The sequence below is a fragment of the Haliotis asinina genome, chromosome 1 (assembly GCF_037392515.1).
Source record: "Haliotis asinina isolate JCU_RB_2024 chromosome 1, JCU_Hal_asi_v2, whole genome shotgun sequence".
NCBI classification, from domain to species: Eukaryota; Metazoa; Mollusca; class Gastropoda; order Lepetellida; family Haliotidae; genus Haliotis; species Haliotis asinina.
Genome location: NC_090280.1, coordinates 62,927,888 through 62,949,620, shown reverse-complemented (window position 1 = coordinate 62,949,620; position 21,733 = coordinate 62,927,888). Strand labels below are relative to the sequence as shown.

Here is a 21,733-nt window from a genome sequence, read left to right as displayed (position 1 = left end):
TCTTAAATCACCCATATTTGTTATTTAAATAAAATCCTTCCCTCGTACCAAAAGAAAGAGTGTGTTTGAGTTTACGCTGCTTTTCGCAATATTCCAGCATTATCACGGCGAGATGGACTTCAGAGATTGTACACATGTGGGGAATCGAACGCCCTTGTCGAACCTTTAATCACTAGCCTATCCCACAGGATATGAGACAAAAGTGATCGACCTCCACTCCTGTCACTCGAAGATCATTTTGGCTATAATTCAAGTGGGTGATGAATGATAGGTCAACGTCTAACTGTGTCATACCCGTCAATACATGCAACTGCTCTGCCGTCACACACGACAGTTCACTATATATCATTTAATTAGTGAGTTAAGATTTAAAGTCACATCGGCAATATTTCAGTTATATCGTGATGAAAACAAGAATTAATTTTAGATTAAATAAAGGTAATCTTTTATAAATATAAAAAGAATAATAATAAAAACCGAGGGACAGTAAAACCAACTAGAAGTGAAATCAGCGAGTTTAGTCTTGCGAAACACTCAGCACTTCCAGTTATGGGAAGGCCATGTGAGTTTTACAACGCACTCAGCAACATTCAAGGTATATGGCAGTGGTCTGTAAATAATCAAGTCTGAACCAGACAATCCAGTCATCAACAACATGAACATCGATCTGCGCAACTGGGGACCGATGACATGTGTCAACCAAGTCAGCGAGTCCCGATCCCGTTGGTCGTCTCTTAATCATGGGTTACTGAATATCAATATTCTAACCCGAATCTTCACTGGAAAACCATCTTGGATGTCATAGATATGAAATATTTAGCTAGTATCCAACTCAAAAACAGTTTAATTACAGAAGACAATGCGCTAGAAAAAAAAACAGACTAAACATTCAAAACCACTTTCTGTTGATTTGCAGCATCAAATGTTATATGCAAAAAACATAAGTGCCTTAGATGGTATTGACTGATGACAAGTAAAACAATTAGACTTGTAGTCATGCGCAGTGCGTAACTTTATTGACGTACAACGAAGGTTATTGATTTCTCATATTGATATACTGATTCCGTCAACGTTACCTTAAGTGAACATACAGTTCGTGGAAATCATTGGGGATGTCGTGTCGCGGTGAAGAGATGTACTTACTGAAAACGGTCTTAATTCTCGTACATGGAACATTCGTATCTGGTGAGTACATGACCAGGAACATATGTTAAACACAGGTCGTTTTGCAACCAAATACGTCCTTTTAATCACATGGAAGTTAAAATGGAAAATGATTGTTTAATAGGTAAAATGATATTTAGATGTTGTATTTATTTATTTATTTATTTATTTATTTATTTATTTATTTATTTATTTATTTATTTATTTATTTATTTATTTATTTATTTATTTATTTATTTATTTATTTAATACCTGTTTCACGAAAAGTTATACGTCTATGCGACATGAAATGAAACGTTAATGGATGTTCCAAGGGCCCTGGTTTGATGATCTACATTGGCAAACTATAACCCGTGTTTATATTGTATCACCCTCGATAGTTACTGTTTTAGATTTAATTACCAGTTTTAAATATCTGTCTGTGATAATCTAGTTGTTTTACTGTCCTTCGTTGACAGATTTTTACGATTTAATATTATGTATAATATTAATGATTCTCGTCACGATATGGCCATGTGACGGTAAATTTTAACCCACTCACTCACTAACTAATGGGTGTTATTGAGTTTCCAAAGCCACAGTTTACTTAAACTGCTTCCCTTTGATCAGTGTGTCCTTTGGTGTTAAAGCTGAAGTAGTGCGGCAGTGTTGTATATACATGCGTAGTGAACCGTCGCAATTTCAATCCAAAATTTCCAATTGTGCGTGTGGAAAATTCCAAAGTCTGCGTCAAAGTCCATGGAGTTGTTAAAAAGGTTTTGATTCGCCATCATTTTGGTCAAACGGATGTAGTTCTCACAATAAGACTTGTTAATGCGCGGCGAAACGGCCTAAAATCAGATGAGCGTCAACTTCATGTCAAAACATTGATTACAGAAAAGTCTCGTTTCCTGTTTACTTGGTTCTGTCCTATTTCGCAGCTTAATGCGATAACCAGTCCAGTGTTTTCAGACCATGTCATTTAACTGGATGCATATATATTAAACAGTGTGATTTGATAAGTCTACGCAGTTGTATATTGCAACACTAAGCTCTTTCTAATCCTAGTAAATACGTCGTGTGGCGTGCTATGTCGTACAGCGAGCTCTGATTAACAGGAACCTGGAAATGGTGGAAATATCAAAACGAGGCTCTGCCGCTAGAAAAGTTTAGCGGTCTCTGACGGAACTGATATTACATCAACCTCATTGTTCGTTACAGAACTACGCTCAATAAGTGCAAAGCAACACATAACAGGTTTAACCAGTGTGCCAGATACATTGTAAATCGTTTTACGACCTCATCAGACAGGGGCAGTCTGTGATTCCATAGTTAAGGTATGCTGCCTCAACCTCGACATAAAGTAGAGAATGACGGTGCAATTAAAGTTTAAAATTGAAATTCATTTGTAAATACCATTTTCTTATGAAACAAGGAATTGGAATTCAGTTTAACCAGAGATGTTTGTGGTGTCAATTTACGCTTTCACACGAGAAAATTCGGATCATCTGAAAAGTAGGTCATTGTCTGAATAGGTTAGTGAGACTTATGTTTCGGTATGTCAGAAATGATGCCGTTTGATTTTTCTGAACGACCAATCAGAATCCAGTATTTTCTTGAGTCATGGTGTCACATACCAAAGTAACCACAACAGAAGAATAGTTTGTTTTGCAAAACTTTATTCCTCCCCTTAAGATATAAGTAACCCCAATACCTATACTAAACTAATTCTACAGGTGCAAATACAACTAACTAATCTAATTACCTAACCTAGCTACATATACAGTTCTGTCTACCACTTAAATTGCTAAAGTTCTAATACTACTACTACTACTACTAACTACACTAAAATCCTAATACCCTCACTAATATAGATAATGATTACATATAATCCCAATCAGAAACTAAACAATTGAACTAAATAACAATAAAGGAATTTGCCACTCAGAGAGAACACTTTCTCTTTACAATGTAATCAGAATGTCAGTGCACTGTGGTTCCACTTGGTGACGTCATGGTATTTGTGTGGTATCCCTCACACCCAGGCGATGGTTTCCCTCACGGAGTTTAAGGGGCCTGTGTAATGGTTGATGGCTGTGCCATCCACATCTCACATTACTAGGAGATACATGCTCCTTGTACAACAGGGAAGACTCTTGTCTGTCTCCTTACAGGCGGAGATAATACCCCTCTCCTTACTTTAAGGATAACCGGCCAGTTCCGGGACACTACAATACAATATAAGTAACTACAGTTACTCAGTAAGACATGTGTCAATGTCTTATACTTTATGCATGTACTTTACTCCGATTTACATATTTGAAAGTGGAACAGTTTTTGTGGAACGATAACATTCAAATTTTGAATGGCTTTGTGGCTATATAGTGTTACAATATGCACATATATCTAGAAATACTACATCAGTAAAACAATTTCTTGCTACATCTACTCAATCAATAAATACAAAAGTAATAATGATAATAAAAACTTACGCCAGCCAGCGTGAGATGCAATCCCATACAAAAGTTGAACCCATACAGGTGAACACAGTGGTGATTCTGGCTGACTGTGCAGATTACTACCCTTCCTCACTATTTATATTGACCTCCCATACCCAAGCTACTCAACACCTCTCTATTGTTTACAAATTAACACCCCAGCTCTCTGGCCATACCTGGTCACGCTTCCCTGAACATAACCCTGTTCCCATAGTATTACCGAACATAATCTAACAACAACTCCCAACAATATATAACACACTCTAACAATACCATACTACATCTATTTACAGTACCATAAACTAATTATATAAACGAAATCATCTGTGATCTTGACATCACTCCCCTCTTCAAGTAATTGTACACAAGTACAATTATATATTACACTCAAGATCACATTTAAGTTTGTTTTAATGCATAAATATCATAAAACACAATTGTCTAAATGTACAATAGCACAGTAATACATAAGAAATAACTGCTGACAAATAATCTGGATATGCAGAGAGTACATTATTTACACACTGCCATACACATAGTATGACTAGGGTGAACACCGGCTCAAGAGATCAGCCCCAACATTCTCACTTCCTTTGATTGCACGAATTAGAAATCTGTAGGGTTGCAAAGTCAGGGCCCACCTCATCACTCGTCCATTGGTCATTTTTGCCTTGGTCATCCATATTAAGGGCTGATGGTCAGTCTCCAAAATAAATTCTCTCCCATACTGATATCTTTCTAACTTCTGTATTTGGTATGTTGTGCAATACTTGTCTCATCAGTCGGGAAAATACTGCAGGTGCATTAACTACTCCAAATGGCATCACCTTCCATTGGTATAATCCATCAGGAGTTATAAATGCTGTCAGTTCTTTGCTACTCTCTTCCATTGGAATCTGCCAATATGCTTTGCTTACATCAATTTTGGTAAGATATTTACAGTTCCGTAACCGTGCAAAGATGGAATCAGCTAATGGAATTGGTTCGGCATCAAATACGGTCACCTGATTCAGTTTGCGAAAATCGGTACAAAATCTGTAAGTCGAGTCAGGCTTCTTCACAAGTACAATGGGGGATGCATATGGTGACTGAGAAGGTTCTATCACCCCCATGTCTAACATTAGCTGTATCTCCTTGGCTACAACATCTCTCATATGATGAGGAAGTGGATAGGGCTTGGATCGTATAGGCTCATTACATGTCAGCTTGATCTTATATTCCATACAATCTACCTTCCCTGGTAAATCACTCAGTACATCTTTGAATTCACTTATGAGCTCCTTCACCTCATTTTGTTGCTCCTCTGTCAAATCTTCAGAAATGTCTACATCCTGATACGTTTCCTTAGAAACTAAAGAAGGTGAAGCTATGTCTAACATACTCACCTCTTCAGCCTTGACATCCACCAGACTAGCACTGACATGCACAAGTTGAGCTATGCTGACGTCACATACAGCTGTGTCCTTGACCTCCTCTCTCTCAATGTACCTTTTCAGTAGATTGGCATGATAGGTTTTAATCTTGTTACCAACCTGTATTCTGTAATTGCCAATGCCAAAGGTATCCAGTATTTCATATGGCCCTTTCCACTGCAGCAACAGTTTGTTTGAATCAGTGGGCAACAGAATTAATACTTTATCACCAACCTTCATTTTTCTTGGCTTGGACTTCACATCAAAGAACTTTTTGTATTTACATGCTTTCTTTTGAAGTTCTTGCTGTGCTACGTGAATAGTCTCCTCAAGACGGTTTTGAAGATCTAGCACATACTCATATGTGGTTCTTACCTCTGGATTTGGTATATCTCTTGTCCAGATTTCCCTCAGAATCTGTACTGGTCCTCTCACAGTGCGTCCATATAAGAGTTCAAATGGGGCAAAACCCAAACTCTCTTGAGGTACCTCTCGGTAAGCAAATAACAAAGCAGGTACATACCTGTCCCAGTCATTTGGTCGTTCTGCACACATCCGTTTCAGCATCGTCTTCAAGGTTCCATTGAACTTCTCCACTAGGCCATTGCACATTGGATGATAAGGGGAAGTAGTAAGCTGATGTATGGACAATAGTCTACTTACCTCCTTCATCACGCCTGACGTGAACTGGGCTCCCATGTCTGTTAATATCTCCTTGGGGATACCAACCCTACTGAATATCTCGAACAGAGCTTCGGCAACATATTCCGTCTCTACTCTGGGTAAAGCTACTGCTTCTGGGTATCGTGTTGCATAATCAACCACCGTCAGTATATACCTATTACCCTTGTCTGTGACAGGATACAATGGACCAATCAAATCAACAGCTACCCTCTCAAATGGCACTTCAATTAATGGCATTTGTCCCAGTGGTATTTTCCTTACCTTTCCCTTCGGCATGGTACGTTGACAAATATCACAAGACTGAACATGTCTTCTGACATCACCAATTACTCCTGGCCAATAAAACTGTGAGATTACCCTATCTAGAGTCTTCTTGATTCCAAGATGTCCACCCATCAGTGCTTCATGACATACCTTCATTACCTGTGTGCGCAATCCAACCGGTACTACTGCCTGTACAACTTGTTTACCATTGTCCATTTTATTGGAAGTATGCTTCCTATACAGCATATCATTCTCCACAAAGTAAGAGGAAGTACTATGTCGGGTCTCCCTAATCTTACCTTCTTCCACTAATTTTCTTATTTTGTTCAGACTTGAATCCTGATGTTGTAGGGATACGAACTCACCTCGACTCAGTCTCAACCCAACAGGTTCCAATGTCTTCAAGGGTTCCATGCCTACTTGGCGTACTCTTCTCTGGCTCCTTGTCTCTACAGCACCTACTGTTTTAATGTCCTGCTTATCCCACATCAAGTCTGGATCTCCTGGCTCTCTAACTCCGGGAATATTGCCTAATATTAAGTCACAGATTGGTGTGTCCATACATGCTGCTCTCACCATACCCGTGTAAAAGGGCGTATTTACAGTAATCCATGCTACCGGAAGTGTCAAGATCCTGCTATCTGCTAATTTACAAGATTGTGTTTCTGAAGTCAAACATGCATCTTTTACCATTGACCTCCTCACTATTACACCGTTACATCCCGTGTCTCTAAGCACATCTACTGGAGTGTCGTTTACCTTTCCCTGATAAAATGGCATGCGGTGATCTTTGGTAAGCACACTCCCAGAGGCTACATCTGCTTTAGTAACCTCCTCTGAAGTTGCTGCATCACCATCTAGAACTTCATGTATGCAGGGCTCTACTTTTGTGTTATCTGGATGTATTAGAGACATGTTTGTGTTGTCTTCACTCACCTGGATACTTGCCACTTTAAACTTGGGTTTCGTGCACTGTGCTGCCAAATGCCCAGTTTGATTGCAGTTGTAACATGTCCTTTCCTTAATAGGAACAAATTGTTTGGAACAAGTACCATGTTTACCTGATGCGCTACCCTCGACTATTTTCCCTTTGGAAACCTGCTTGTCAGTTTGACCTGGAATAACTGGTCTATTGTATCTTCCATGACTCGTACCTCTAGCTTCTATAAATTGCTCTGCTAGTCTAGCCATTTCCATCGCGTCTTTTGGCTTTCTCTCTCTCAAGAATATACCCAGATCCCTTCCAGTCACATTCAAAATCTGTTCACGCAGCAGCAAATCTCTCACACCTTCGAACGTCTTTTGTGTACCACTTAGTTCAATCCATCTGTTGAAATAGTTCTCAATTCTAACTACAAATTGTGTGAAAATCTCACCTGTTTCAGTTTTAGCAGTCCTAAATTTCTGATGGAATCCATCCTCAGTCATTTCATAGCGTTTAAGTAATGCAGTTTTAACTGCATTGTAATTTTCAGCCTCAAAGGCATTTAACCGGGAGTATACTTCTAAAGCCTTACCTTTCAGCAGAGTACACAGGTAAGCTGCCCAATGGGACGGGTCCCAGCCTTGCGCTGTAGCTACACGTTCAAACCTTTGCAGATATGCATCAATATTGTCATTGTGGTCGTCAAATGGAGGCATTTTAGGCATCTTGGGAATGGCTGCCGATCTATTCTCTCCTACCTGCCCTTCTTGATTTCCTGCCGCACTCTTTTCTAACTTGGCTAGTTCTATTCTTTCATTTGACTGTATTTTACACTTTTCTTTCTCCAATTCTAATCGTTCTCTCTCTCGTTCCCATTCTAACCTTTCTTTCTCCTTTCTTTCCTCCAGTTCTAACTTTTTAATCTCCCGCTCCCTAGCTCTTTCCTCCCGTTCGAGCCTGTCCTTTTCTTTCTCATTCTCCAACTCCATTTGCTCTTTCACAAACACTCTCAAATCATCTTTCTCATACCCTAAACTCTGACCCAGTTTGATAAGTTTGTCAATGTCCATAATTGTCTGTATGAGGGCAAAGCAGGGTACACAAAAAGTCAAACTGTCTGGAATAAATAGGGATCCTACCAAGAATAAAACCGGAGGTGATTTCCCATATATCCCAATGTTCAAAATGTTCACGACGAACCAATGGCCTTAACTGACCAATAACCACAATACACCCTCCACCCTTGAATTCCAAATCATACACTCAAGGACGCAGAAGTGGTGCCGTATGTTCTAACCCTTCTTTATGGACACAAAGATTCTGCAGCGATATACAATCAACAACGCTACATCAAATGCGCTACAGAACACAACTAGGGTTCCCTTTGATAGTGACAAATAATCTAATTATCCCACCGCTGCCACCAAAATGTCACATACCAAAGTAACCACAACAGAAGAATAGTTTGTTTTGCAAAACTTTATTCCTCCCCTTAAGATATAAGTAACCCCAATACCTATACTAAACTAATTCTACAGGTGCAAATACAACTAACTAATCTAATTACCTAACCTAGCTACATATACAGTTCTGTCTACCACTTAAATTGCTAAAGTTCTAATAATACTACTACTACTACTAACTACACTAAAATCCTAATACCCTCACTAATATAGATAATGATTACATATAATCCCAATCAGAAACTAAACAATTGAACTAAATAACAATAAAGGAATTTGCCACTCAGAGAGAACACTTTCTCTTTACAATGTAATCAGAATGTCAGTGCACTGTGGTTCCACTTGGTGACGTCATGGTATTTGTGTGGTATCCCTCACACCCAGGCGATGGTTTCCCTCACGGAGTTTAAGGGGCCTGTGTAATGGTTGATGGCTGTGCCATCCACATCTCACATTACTAGGAGATACATGCTCCTTGTACAACAGGGAAGACTCTTGTCTGTCTCCTTACAGGCGGAGATAATACCCCTCTCCTTACTTTAAGGATAACCGGCCAGTTCCGGGACACTACAATACAATATAAGTAACTACAGTTACTCAGTAAGACATGTGTCAATGTCTTATACTTTATGCATGTACTTTACTCCGATTTACATATTTGAAAGTGGAACAGTTTTTGTGGAACGATAACATTCAAATTTTGAATGGCTTTGTGGCTATATAGTGTTACAATATGCACATATATCTAGAAATACTACATCAGTAAAACAATTTCTTGCTACATCTACTCAATCAATAAATACAAAAGTAATAATGATAATAAAAACTTACGCCAGCCAGCGTGAGATGCAATCCCATACAAAAGTTGAACCCATACAGGTGAACACAGTGGTGATTCTGGCTGACTGTGCAGATTACTACCCTTCCTCACTATTTATATTGACCTCCCATACCCAAGCTACTCAACACCTCTCTATTGTTTACAAATTAACACCCCAGCTCTCTGGCCATACCTGGTCACGCTTCCCTGAACATAACCCTGTTCCCATAGTATTACCGAACATAATCTAACAACAACTCCCAACAATATATAACACACTCTAACAATACCATACTACATCTATTTACAGTACCATAAACTAATTATATAAACGAAATCATCTGTGATCTTGACACATGGTACAATTTGTATTGCCTCCTGTAAGCTGTTTTATTGTTACATGTTAGTTTCATTTTCATATTTGTGATAGTCGAATTGATTTTAAAGTGCTTCTCTGACAGGATTTTTAAAAAGAATCAGCTTTGTGTAGATTCCAGAAATATTGTTTCCTTTTGTCACGATATGGCTGAAATATTGCCAATGTGACTTTCAATCTGAATTCACTCACTGTTTTGACAAGTGGCGTTGCCATATACGCTTCAAAAAAGTGACGAGTCATGAAATGAAATGTTAAACAAAGGAATAGGACAAAGAGAAGTTTTGTCAAAACATACAATAGAGGAAGGTTTTTGCTGTATACGTTTTTTCGTTTTTGTGTGTGTTCTTTATGGTGGTCGCTGTTGACATTCAGCAGTGTCCTAGCTATATGGCGGTAGTAATTTGTAACAAACAATCAACATCGCGAGCATGAATCTACAAAATTGGAATGCGATGAGACATTGCCGTTAAACATAGCGAGCATGACCACCCACTCCAGATCGTACGACAAGCATGGATTGTTGAGGAACCAATACAAACGAGGATCTTGACGGGTTACTATAATTGTGCGTGCTTAGTGATCCTTCTTTCCCTGTAGGCACCCGAGTCAGTACTGGTCCTCAGCACCTCATTTCCGGTTGTAAGACGCGACAGATTGGGCATTCCGTTTGTCGCCGTGCGTCTGTGTTGGTGGAACACTGGCTAGCTATTCTTGAAACGTTCGTAACCCAACGAATTTCTTAAGCCCATTCTTAACACATAGACTACGATTAAAGTTAAGAATTCTTAGCGATACGAACGTTTCGAGAATAAGGGCTCTGGATTCTATCAGTTAGGGGCTGTTCTATGATTAGGATAACATTGTCCAATACACCACTTCCACCCTCCCTTAACCTAGCCGAGCAGCAGAATGGGTTTGGATCTATCAAGCTATCATGTGACGAAACATTCGATGTCCATGGGCCTTAAAGCCTTTGTTATAGGACACTGGGTTTGTTCAAAATGGCGTCCTGGAACCTAGGAAGTTTTAGTGTATTAATGTATTCGTCATAACCGAGTTTTTCTCGTAAAGGATTCAAAGAAACTGGAATGTTCAGTGCGATATTGCAGAACGCAATCCACCTAAATCCATTAACATCAGTGGACGCTAAAAGACTGAAGCGTTGTGATCAGGGGAATCGATAAGTGCATGTAAGCATTTAACCTGAAGTTGAATTAACTGAGTTGAGACGGACGTTCTTGCTTAGAGAAAGATATTGTGAGTGTAGACGCGCTTTAGTGACTCTGCAGAATGAATTGCATGCTAAGGTAGATTTGAGTGTATACACTGCCAATATGATACTGAAACTTGAATAATTTTGAATTGTTAGAAGCATTGTGATTGGAAGTCGACCGGCTCTCCTTGCCATACACTTGCTATATCATATATAGATGGATTGATATTCCTGAGTCGGAACCAGGGAAAGGTAGAAATTGCAGAAAATGGAACAATTGGTTCGCAAGTATTTGTCCCTGTGTGATAGCAGCAGTGTCCCATGTGATGGCAGCGAATGTGGCACCCTAGAGAAAGGTCGTTGAACAAGTGGAATATGCTGAATGGGTAGAACTCTGATTCTACCAATGCTTTAACCTCAAGGAGCTGTAAGGATTCCTGGGCATTATAACCTGGCCAGGAACAAAGGTTTGCCATGGATTTTGCACTGCAGTTCGTACGGAAGGGGACACCAAAATGGATTTACACATTGCACCTGTGTGGCGAATTACACCTGACCTTTTCAACCAATGGGTTCCTTCAGTATCACTGTCATGGACCAGAAGATATCCTGAAGATCTTATCTTGGCCAGTTAAAGTCAAAGACGTGTATTGTACAAAAAAGCCTCAAGCCCGTATACATTGGCGGCATACATATACATTATATATATTTTGCAATATTTAATAATTAGTAAAACAAACAGCAAATCACGAGGCAGTAAATTATGTACAAGTAGTGAAATATGATGGGTCTACAAAACATTTTATCAGATTATTAAGTTCAATAACAGCTTTGACGTCTGATCATAGAACCTCTTACCCAAGAAGGGACATTAATTTCCTTCGTGTTACAATACAGTAACATATCTCAGTGGGCCATGTCTTCTTTGACCCGTGAATTGGTCTTCAGTAACCCATGCTTGCCGTAAATGTTTTACACACACACACAACACACACACACATATGTGTGTGTGTGTATATATATATATATATATATGTGTGTGTGTGTGTGTGTGTGTGTGTGTTTATTTGAATATCAATCTATCTATCTATCTGTCTGTCTGTCTGTCTGTCTGTCTATATATATATGTATATATATATATATACACACACACACACACACATATTTACACACACACATATATATATACATATACACACATATATATACACACACATATATATATATATATATATGTGTGTAAATATGTATATATATATATAGACAGACAGACAGACAGATAGATAGATAGATAGATAGAGAGATAGATAGATAGATAGATAGATAGATAGATAGATAGATAGATAGATAGATAGATAGATAGATAGATAGATAGATAGATATTCAAATAAAATACATTAAAGACATGAAAAGCAGTTCTCAAAACGTCCAGAGTGAAAAGGTACATTCAAGCTACATGACGTTTATGTAATAATATAGTGTAACATAGGCGTGGCCAACATGACATTAAGATGGCAGGTATACTGTTAGCACCGTTTACATACATGCAGTGAGTAATATATACTGCACACAAGAAACAAATAGCTAGGCTGCCAGTTGTAGTGTTAATTCCGTGGGCCATTTTTGCTGGAAATTTGTCATAGTGTTATCTTTCCTGGCTATGTATCTTTCGATTAATACCAGGTTTTTTAACTCGCATAAAAAAAAATGTCAAGAGTAGGCTTTCTCTCATTTATACTAGCTAGGTATATGAACCGTTTTCCAGCAAGAATGATATTATTAACAAAAGGTTAACCAGTGTAAATCCCTAATAATTTTACAAAATCAGAGAATAAAATGTTAATATTAACAGTATATCTAACATAGAGACTTAAGTCATTCCAGAAGGTCCGAACAATATCACAAGATGCAAACACATGTACAATGTTTTCAGATTCTTTTTTACAGAATGTACATCAGTCATTATCTATTATCTTCATTTTTATCAGTTCTTTTCTTGTACAGATAACTTTATTAATAAATCTATACTGAAAATCTAACAGTTTAATGTATTTTGTACACTTTCTTTAGTTTAGAAAAATAGTGTACCAGGATGTATAAATATTTGTTAAAATTTCCCATTTCTTGCAAACTTCAGGCAATTTATCAGTTCTAACCAACTTATCATAAAAGATTCTGCAACCTTTGAAGGGTGTAAGCAACGTCAAAATCGCTTCATCGATACCAAGATTTTGGTTTCCCACTTTATGATTGCTTTTTGTAGTTCTCCAAGTCCAGGGAATATTTTTCAATAGTCTATTATAATCTAAAAAGGTACCCTTAACTGGAAATCTGGCTTTAAATTCAGTTACATATATCTTTGATCTCTATCACGCCCATTTTAAACCAGTTATATATAAAAAAGAGGAGTCTGCAAACTGATGGTTCAGCCATAGCGGTTCGTAAAGTATTTTCTTCAATAAAAGAAGTAATATCTGTCATCCTAATTCCTCTTTCCTCATAGTCTTTTTTCAGTGTTACTCTCCTTATTTTACCTGGCTTTCCGTTCCATACAAAAGAGAAGAACTTTTCCTCCAAGTCTTTAATAAACGTTTCAGGTGGATTGGGGAGAGCCCTAAACCAGACACGAGAGAGCTAGAGTTGTTATAACAGTACTTTTCCCCATAAGAGTCAACTTACTTCTTTGCCAATTTCCTAAAATCTTCGAAATTGAAGTCTTTTTTTAGTATTGATAACCCATAGATCTTTTAGGCTGGCATTCAGAAATATACCCCAAACCTCAAAATTTTCAGAATCCCAGTCTAACGTGTATTCCCTGCAGATGATATCCTTACTGTTGACCGCAGGCCCGAGCGCAGGCCATATTGCTTTAGTTTTTACCAAATTAATTTTCAAAACTGACATTTTATAAAATAGAGATAGTGTGTCTATAACAGCCATGAGACTAGTATCAGTGCCATCCAAGAAAACTTGAGTATCGTCTGCGATATACCTTTGATATCTCTGTTCTCAAGAATCATAATGCCTAAAATTTCAGCAACAAAGAGGTAAGGTGAAATTGGATCACCTGGACGACAGCCTCTTGAGTTAGAAAAGAAGTCTGATAGGTGGCCGTTTTGAATGACACGTGACGTTGCGTTACTTGTCAAAAGAATGATCCATTATAGTATATTTGTGCCAAATCCAAACGTTTTCATGACAGCATAAATAAAAGGTTTTGAAACAGTATCGAATGCCTTTTCAAAATCAATTAATAGCAAGAGACCTTTGATATTTTGTTTTCTTGTCTCAAAAATGATGTCATACAGACGTCTTATATTTTCGCTAATGCACCTACCTGGAATAAAACCAGTCTGGTTTTCTTGTATTAAATAGTCTAGCGTACATTTCAGTCTATTAGTGATACAAGCACTAATCAATTTATACACAGAGTTTAGGAGGGATATAGCAGTTTTAGCAGTTTTCTATCCTTACCTTGCTTGGGTATGCAGGTTATTATCCCCCTGTTCATGGTTAAAGTTAAATGGCTATTTTCAAATGTTTGATGTATATAACGGAGAATCCATTTACCAAAATCATTCCAGGAAAATTTAAAAAATTCTATGGGATATCCACCGATCCCAGGACTTTTATCATTTTTCATAGACTTCAGAACATTTAGTATTTCACTCCTATTAATGGGTTTTTCTAATTTTTCTGTCAAGGTTGCTGGAAGACTTGGAACATTAAGTGTAGATAGAACTATTTTGTGGTCTATCTTACTATCTTTTTCAGAATATAGTTCTTGATAAAAAAAGTCTTTGCCTGGCCAGAATATCCTCCACTGATTAATTCACCTTAATCTGACAGAAGACAGTTCATTGATTTACTGATAAAGTTTCTATTATTCTATTTCTGATCTGAATACCTTTGATCTCTTGTTTCTTAATTTTCTCCAGCTCGAACTTATATTTAGATAGCTCTGACAGAAGAGCTTCGTTAATGTTTTAGAAGTTATTACGAATAGCATCCTCAATATCGATTATTTTAGCTTCCAGATATTTTGTTCTGTCGTTTTTCTGTCTCTCTAAGAAGGTACTGTAGGAGATTGATTTACCTCTAATGTTTGATTTACCTCTAATGTTCATGCTCGTCGTAAGAGATGATTAACGGGTTCGGGTGGTCAGGTTTGCTGACATGGTTGACAATTGCCATTGCATCCAATCGTATTGGCTCGATTACGGCTCATGTTGTATAACATAAAACTGCAAGTAACTTGACAAGTTATCGAAATATTGTTATACGTTTAACCAATCAGTTACGCATCTTATTGCTTGAATATGCCCACACTTATTCCAATGAGGAATGTAGCTCAATAAGTGTTTTGGTTTAGTTTTAGTATATAACTTGATACTCCTCATCATAATGTAAATCACCCATGTATCATGCGGAGTTCCTGTGATTGTTAAGTTGCATTCCTGTGTCTGGCGGGCAAGGATGTTGGCTTTAAATTTGTATTCATTGAATGGTTTTCGACGCTTCAGATTCAAGACATGGGGCGGCTGAGTAGCCTAGGGGTTAAAAGCGTTGGCTCGTCACGATTAATACCCGGGTTCGATTCTTCATATGAGTATGTGTGTGAAGCCAATTGCTGGTTTTCCCCCTCAGTGACTTGCGGTAATGTTGCTGAAAAGGACATAGAAATAAACTCACTCATCCTTTGCAAGATAGATATGGGGCGGCGGAGTAGCTCAGAGGTTAAAGCGCTGGCTCGTCACGATGAATACCTGGGTTCGATTATCCCCCCTCAGTGATTTGCGGGAATATTGCTAAAAACGACACAAAACTAAACTCACTCATCCTTAGCAAGATAGCCAACATGTACAAGAGGTCCCTCTCGTAAACCTGTCTCTCTTTGCATGTGCCAGGTGCCCTCAACAACCTAGCTCTGGGTAAACCCACGAAGTCTTCAACCTTCACAAACAACAAAGCCCGAGCAGTAGATGGCAACAGGGATGCAGTCTTTTCAAGAAATTCATGCTGGGAAAGCCAAAACAATGACATGGATCCCTACTGGATGGTTGACCTCCAAAGTGACTTCTTTGTGGAGTACATAACTGTCACCAACAGAGTGGATTGTTGCGGTAAGAAAACACACCCGTATGGTTCGCATTTTTGGCATGTGTTCTAGATATAACAATGGTGATTTTGTTACCATAGTTATATCGTCCCTTCAGCTACTGTCAGTTTTTTCTCACAATCGGCCGTCCAGGCAGGAAGCAAATGTCCCCATGGTCCTTAGTATGGTGATCTACCTTCAGTTGTTGGCAACCTATAGCTCATTTTTATATTGTATTGTCCTCTACAGATACATTGTTTAAGGTCTAATCACTAGTTTTACATTCTACTCCGTGATATTCTAGTTAGTTTTAGTGTAATTCGTTGACAGGCTTTTACAATGTGCTATTGATTCATTTGTGTTTTTATAAGTAATCGTTCTCGTCACAATATGGCTGCAATATTGCCGATGTGACGTTAAATATTACCTCACTCACTCACTCACTCACTCACTGTCACAATTAGCCATTACTTTAAAGCACAAATATCCTACGACTGAAAAGCTGGAAGATCTAAATTTACCTCCAGTGGGTTTCGACTCGCTTCCCTCTCAGGTGGACATTCATTGTATTCTACAATCCCCATTTGAAGGCACAGCCACTGCTAGTTTGAAGTCTTTCATACCCTCGTCGTTTTACTCTTTGTTAGCGACATGCTTAATACTTCAGACTATGTCCATTGGTCGTGATAGGAACATCGATGGATGTACCATCCATGTGTGTTTATGCTCTATCATAAAAGAGCATAAAGAGGATATGCTCTATCATAAAAGAGCATAAAGAGGGTACAACAACCCATCGCCACGAGGGACCAAACGAACACTTGAGCTTGAAGTTTGAACTGGTTGAAGCACATGTATCGGATCATAATAACGAGTACGAGCGTTAGGCAATTATCACAAAATGTCGAGTTTAGAGTTATATCCCTTCCATCGATTTGCATTCGCAAAACATAGGTAATTTCGCTTCATCATATGTGACTCGATTATACACAATACAAGTTACTAACACGAAGTACGATATACAAATATCATACGTCGGCATTGCCAACACGTAACGGCCTGAAAAACTGTCATTTTGGCAGTCCAGTAATAGTGGTTAGAATATTGATAATTAGTCCGAATATCGGTGCGTCTTCCAGGTGATGTTTGGCAATCCAATGTAAGAGGATTTCTTTATTATTAAGGACACTTTCTCGTATCTTTCAGGTAGCCGAATGCATGACTTAAAGATTGAGGTCTTCACAGATGATCCCGTACTGGACCCATCGGCCCCCTCAAACCTGTGCGCTACATATGATGGACCAATGGCTGATGGTGCAACAGAAAATATATCATGTTCTTGTGCTGCCCAAGGGCGTTATGTGAGAATACGGGGTCTAGACAGGCAGGCATATAATGATCTGTTAACACTGTGTGAAGTGGAAGTGTTTGAGCGAGAACATATAAGGTGTAAGTAATTCACTCTCAGCTTCGTCTTGATTAAACTGCAAACGCAAATGCTAAGATCCGCTGTACGATTATGACGAAAACACGAGCTTGTGTTTATGAATAACTTTCAGATTATAACAGATCCACTGCCTTATATCGATGTTTGTTCAAACACAGGTGTTCCAGTGTTCCCTTAAAACACTGAGGTATAAAGCATAATTAAACATGGAATGCCCTGAGAAATACTTTTGATGTGTCTAACATGTTCATTCTGTCCACATTACTACTGTAAAAAAAATGCGGTGTCAACATTGCCCATCAGAAACTTTGAATCAAGAGGTCCGTAGACTGACCTGGAGCCAGTGGAACAGAGGCTTTATAGCATGCATTTCATTTCACTGGTACTTTCAGAATACATGCACTGTCACCACTGTGCATTGATTAATATATTTAAGATTACGATGAAGTCAGAAACATGCATGAAGCTTGCATCCTGTGCTTTTTATGATTATGTAATGTTCTCTGCTGTCAGATGTACGGGTGTCTGTGTGATCGATGTACCTTTGCTATCGATACTTTAAGATTCCAGAGCGTCTTTCCTCATCAGAGAATTAATACTCTTGATAACTGTGTCAGTCTTCAAGTCTCCCTGGATGTCTTAAAAATCATCAGAGGGCCAGTAGCAGTGTATTACTGCTGTTCGGTCCTGATTCCAGATAGATTATTCTTCCCACGATCATATTTCACACAAGATCCTCAGCACTGAATTTAATTACTAGGACCTGCTACACACTCAAGAAAAAGTCAGTACTGATGTCGATCACTACTCATCACTTGGTGTGACACTTAATGCTGTGCTATATGAATTAAGGTACAGCCTTTTGGTTAACATGAAGCAAGATTCCTCAGGAAGCTCCAACATATTTCTAATACTGCATCCAGACTTATCGTTTGATCCAATACATTATCTCGTGTAACTCCTGTTCGGCTCATTCCATCATACGGGATAAATATTTTAACTCACGAACAACGAAGGATCTTTTTGACAATATTCGTCCTCATTTAATTATTGCATTTTTAAAAGAACTAGATTTGCTAACGGATATGTAAATGGATAAATATTTTATGATTGGGAGTTTAAATCTGTAACTCAGATTGTTAGTGGCTGTAACCTCGATGGAGGTTACAGTATTGTAAAATTATTGTCCCCCTGAGAGGCTACGTATGTCCACAAACTTTCAAAGTAAATTTCCACGTTTTAATCGTAGAATATGTGTCTTTTTAATGTATGGCTAGAGTTCCTAAATTGCTAACAGCTGAAGGGATGGTGTAAATCCAGCTAGGGTCCATGCAGGAAGTAAATGTGCTGTAAGTCCCCATAGTCCCTAGTATGGTGATCTAAATTCAGTTGTTGGTGATGTATAGCCGGTATTGTATATTGTTCTGTCCAAATAGTTCCACAACGTTTTAATTGTAACGGTGATATTCTAGTTGTTTTTACTGTCCTTTGAGGAGAGGTTTCTATGACATATACATATTTCATTTCAATATCAAACATGTTCTCGTCACGATATTGCTGAAATATTGCCGATGTGACGTTAACATTAACTCAATCACCTGTTCTCCTCAGACTCCCAGGTGTGGCTACAACATTTTGTAAGAAAATTCTACTTTGAAACGGCTGGTTCATATGTGTTGGACATATAAACCATTTCAAGTTCCAATGAAACCCAGAAGCTCTGTGCGTCTCAACTTTGAATTGTTTCCTCCCCGAACCTTTCCTATTCTGCAACAATGGCATGGGCTCAGAACTTTCCACTGCAGGCATCACGACGTCTCAAAGTCCAGGTCCACGAAATCAATCTTGAAAAATCTGCTTCTTTTGTCAAGTGTCCCTCACAACTCTTTCATAGAGGTATTTAATCAAATTGATGCCATTGGACGTTCACATTGTCCGTGTGAACATCCGACATGGAAGCTGTGGCTTTTTTGTTCTTTAGGGAAACCTCATTAAGAAAACTCTCTCAAAATGAAACTTTCCACCTGTTCCCACAAATGATAACATACACTGAAGATGTTCAGTTTGTTTGTCAAATGAAGTTGATAAGAATTCGATAGTTGGTTTTGTGCAGAGAACCTGTGGAGCAATTTTCCTCAATGCAAAACCAACAACATTTGTTTCTGTGTTTTGCTGATTTCAAATGTACTGATCTCAATTGAAATAATGCTTTGTACGTAAAAAACACTGTTGTGACTGATGAGAGCCAAACTGATTAAGTCTCATCACACTGTCCTACCTCGATTCCCATTATGTTCCGGGTTATGGTTGGTATTCAGCAACCTATGCTTGTTGTATAGAGCAAATAACGAGATAGGGTGGACTTGGTAGACCCATACCATTGGTTGACAATTTTGTAGCTCGATGCTCATGTTGTTGATCACTGGTCCAGACTCAATTATTTACAAACCGCCGCAATAAGTATTTATAATTACCTTTAACTGTCACAGGTTTCAGCACCGACCGTCACCGATTGAAGGGAACCAGGTACGTCGGTGATGTAATCCCGGTTGATGTCACATCTGCAGCTGAATGCAGCACCCACTGCATGTACAACGTAACCTGCATCGGCTTCAACTACAACTACGACTCGCAAGACTGTGAGCTTAGGATGGGATCTGCCATTCTAACAAGTGACAATGACTGGTACTACTTCTTCCAAAACTCTTGTCTGTGAGAAACACATTAGTGTGTTTCAGAAAACGAGACCACTGGATCACAATATCGTCTCTGATGTATCGTGCACTGTATTCATACAACGCAGCCATCATTCCTACAAACGTTTCGAAAACTTGGATTGTACTCTTCCACCTATCAAATCTGTCACTAATGTGGGGCTAGTGTTTAAAGTGTTCGCTCGTCAGGAATCCAGGGTTCATGAATCATGGAGACGCGGAATATGTCAAGTTAAACACATTCCATCATCTATGAGATCAAACACTACAAAGCATGTGGTAGGTTACTGGAACTGTTTCGCTTAAGACATTCTTTGACACAGTAACTCGTCTCTAATAACTGTACTATTTCGGATTCAGTTCTTAGTTTTGCAATAAAATCTGTGTATATAAAGAGTTTCATGTTTGAATGGACAAGTGCAAATAACGACAGGATCAAATGTGTTCGACATAAAGTTGAAATTAACTTTTGGTAGGTGAAGACTGTCCTAGCTTCTGCCATGTATCCTTGTCTTCAGATGCGTTGCCACTCTTAATTATATGTACTGTGACGTGTCTAATCCAAAAACGAAGCCATATTTTTTTCTGACATTTTGCATAGAAGTCTACACGTGTAGAATTCCGTGTGAAACTAACAAAGTACATTATAAAATCTAGAATTTCAGATCATCATAGTTTTATTACATTATACCACAGGGCGAGTAACAGTACAAAATCCCACGACGATATATGATAGTGAAAGTTGGATATACATAAACAACTAATTATTCGCTGATTTTCAAAACACACTGAAGAGAAGTTTCAAGACCATATCATATATAGACTCTATGAACTACAAACTATGAACTAACATGGTTGATAAAACCCACTACACAAAACACTGAGTTCAGAGCATAAATCCAAAATCGGCAATATTGATTTCAATAAATGAGAACAGTTAATTTTGAATATGCAGTTTATATTTCGGTCTCATACTCAAAAATATCGTTTTCCTTTCACGGCATTTTTAGCATTCTACCCTTGTTCCCGAAGTTGTTCGATCAAGATTACAACAGCCTAAGTAAAGCTTTCGAAACGTTTTACGGTAGACACGTGGAGGACTTTTTTTTTAATTTCATGCATCGGTGACAAACATGATGCCCGGTGCAATTCTCTGATAGAAGTTCATAAATACATGCTGTGTCGTCATATCGCATGGTTTACAATCACTGGAATGTCTGGTTTGGTCCCTATTGGTTAATAAACGTCATCATACTGCTGTTATACCGCAGAAACAAATGTCTGCTCATGAAAGAGTCACAGCTGTACAACTGAGCCGGTTTTTGGAAGAGATTCATAATGAATATGGAGATAAGAGTTTCATCGCTTCTGTCTGTTGGATAATAGGCAGTTTAGTTAAGCCGGAACACATTATTTCTTTCATAAGTATCCCTTCCGTTAAGCATTACCTCAAAGTAAATGCATGTTGTTTAACAATACTGTCAACATCAGTTTTATCCCAGATATATGACGACAGCCTCTCAGTGGCCTATCTATTTACGCTCAAAGCGCTTTAGCCAAGCGTCTAGGGTCCGAGACAGTTGGTGAACGGAAAGTGTTTAGGTGGGCATTCAGTGGTGGAAGAGGGTTATTTCTTTTTAAATAATCGGGGAGCCGATTCCATGCAATGATAC

At 38.4% G+C, this 21,733-nt stretch overlaps 1 protein-coding gene across 1 annotated transcript; it reads left to right on the top strand.

Annotated features, from left to right (window-relative positions):
- Positions 1-1,113: 1,113 nt before the first annotated feature.
- LOC137281748 (fucolectin-like) lies at positions 1,114-20,313 on the top strand. Its single transcript, XM_067813350.1, has 4 exons — positions 1,114-1,185; positions 15,709-15,924; positions 17,106-17,348; positions 19,836-20,313. Exons 1-4 carry the CDS (start codon positions 1,134-1,136, stop codon positions 20,060-20,062), a joined length of 738 nt encoding a protein of 245 aa, XP_067669451.1. The 5' UTR covers positions 1,114-1,133; the 3' UTR covers positions 20,063-20,313.
- The last annotated feature ends 1,420 nt before the right edge of the window (positions 20,314-21,733 follow it).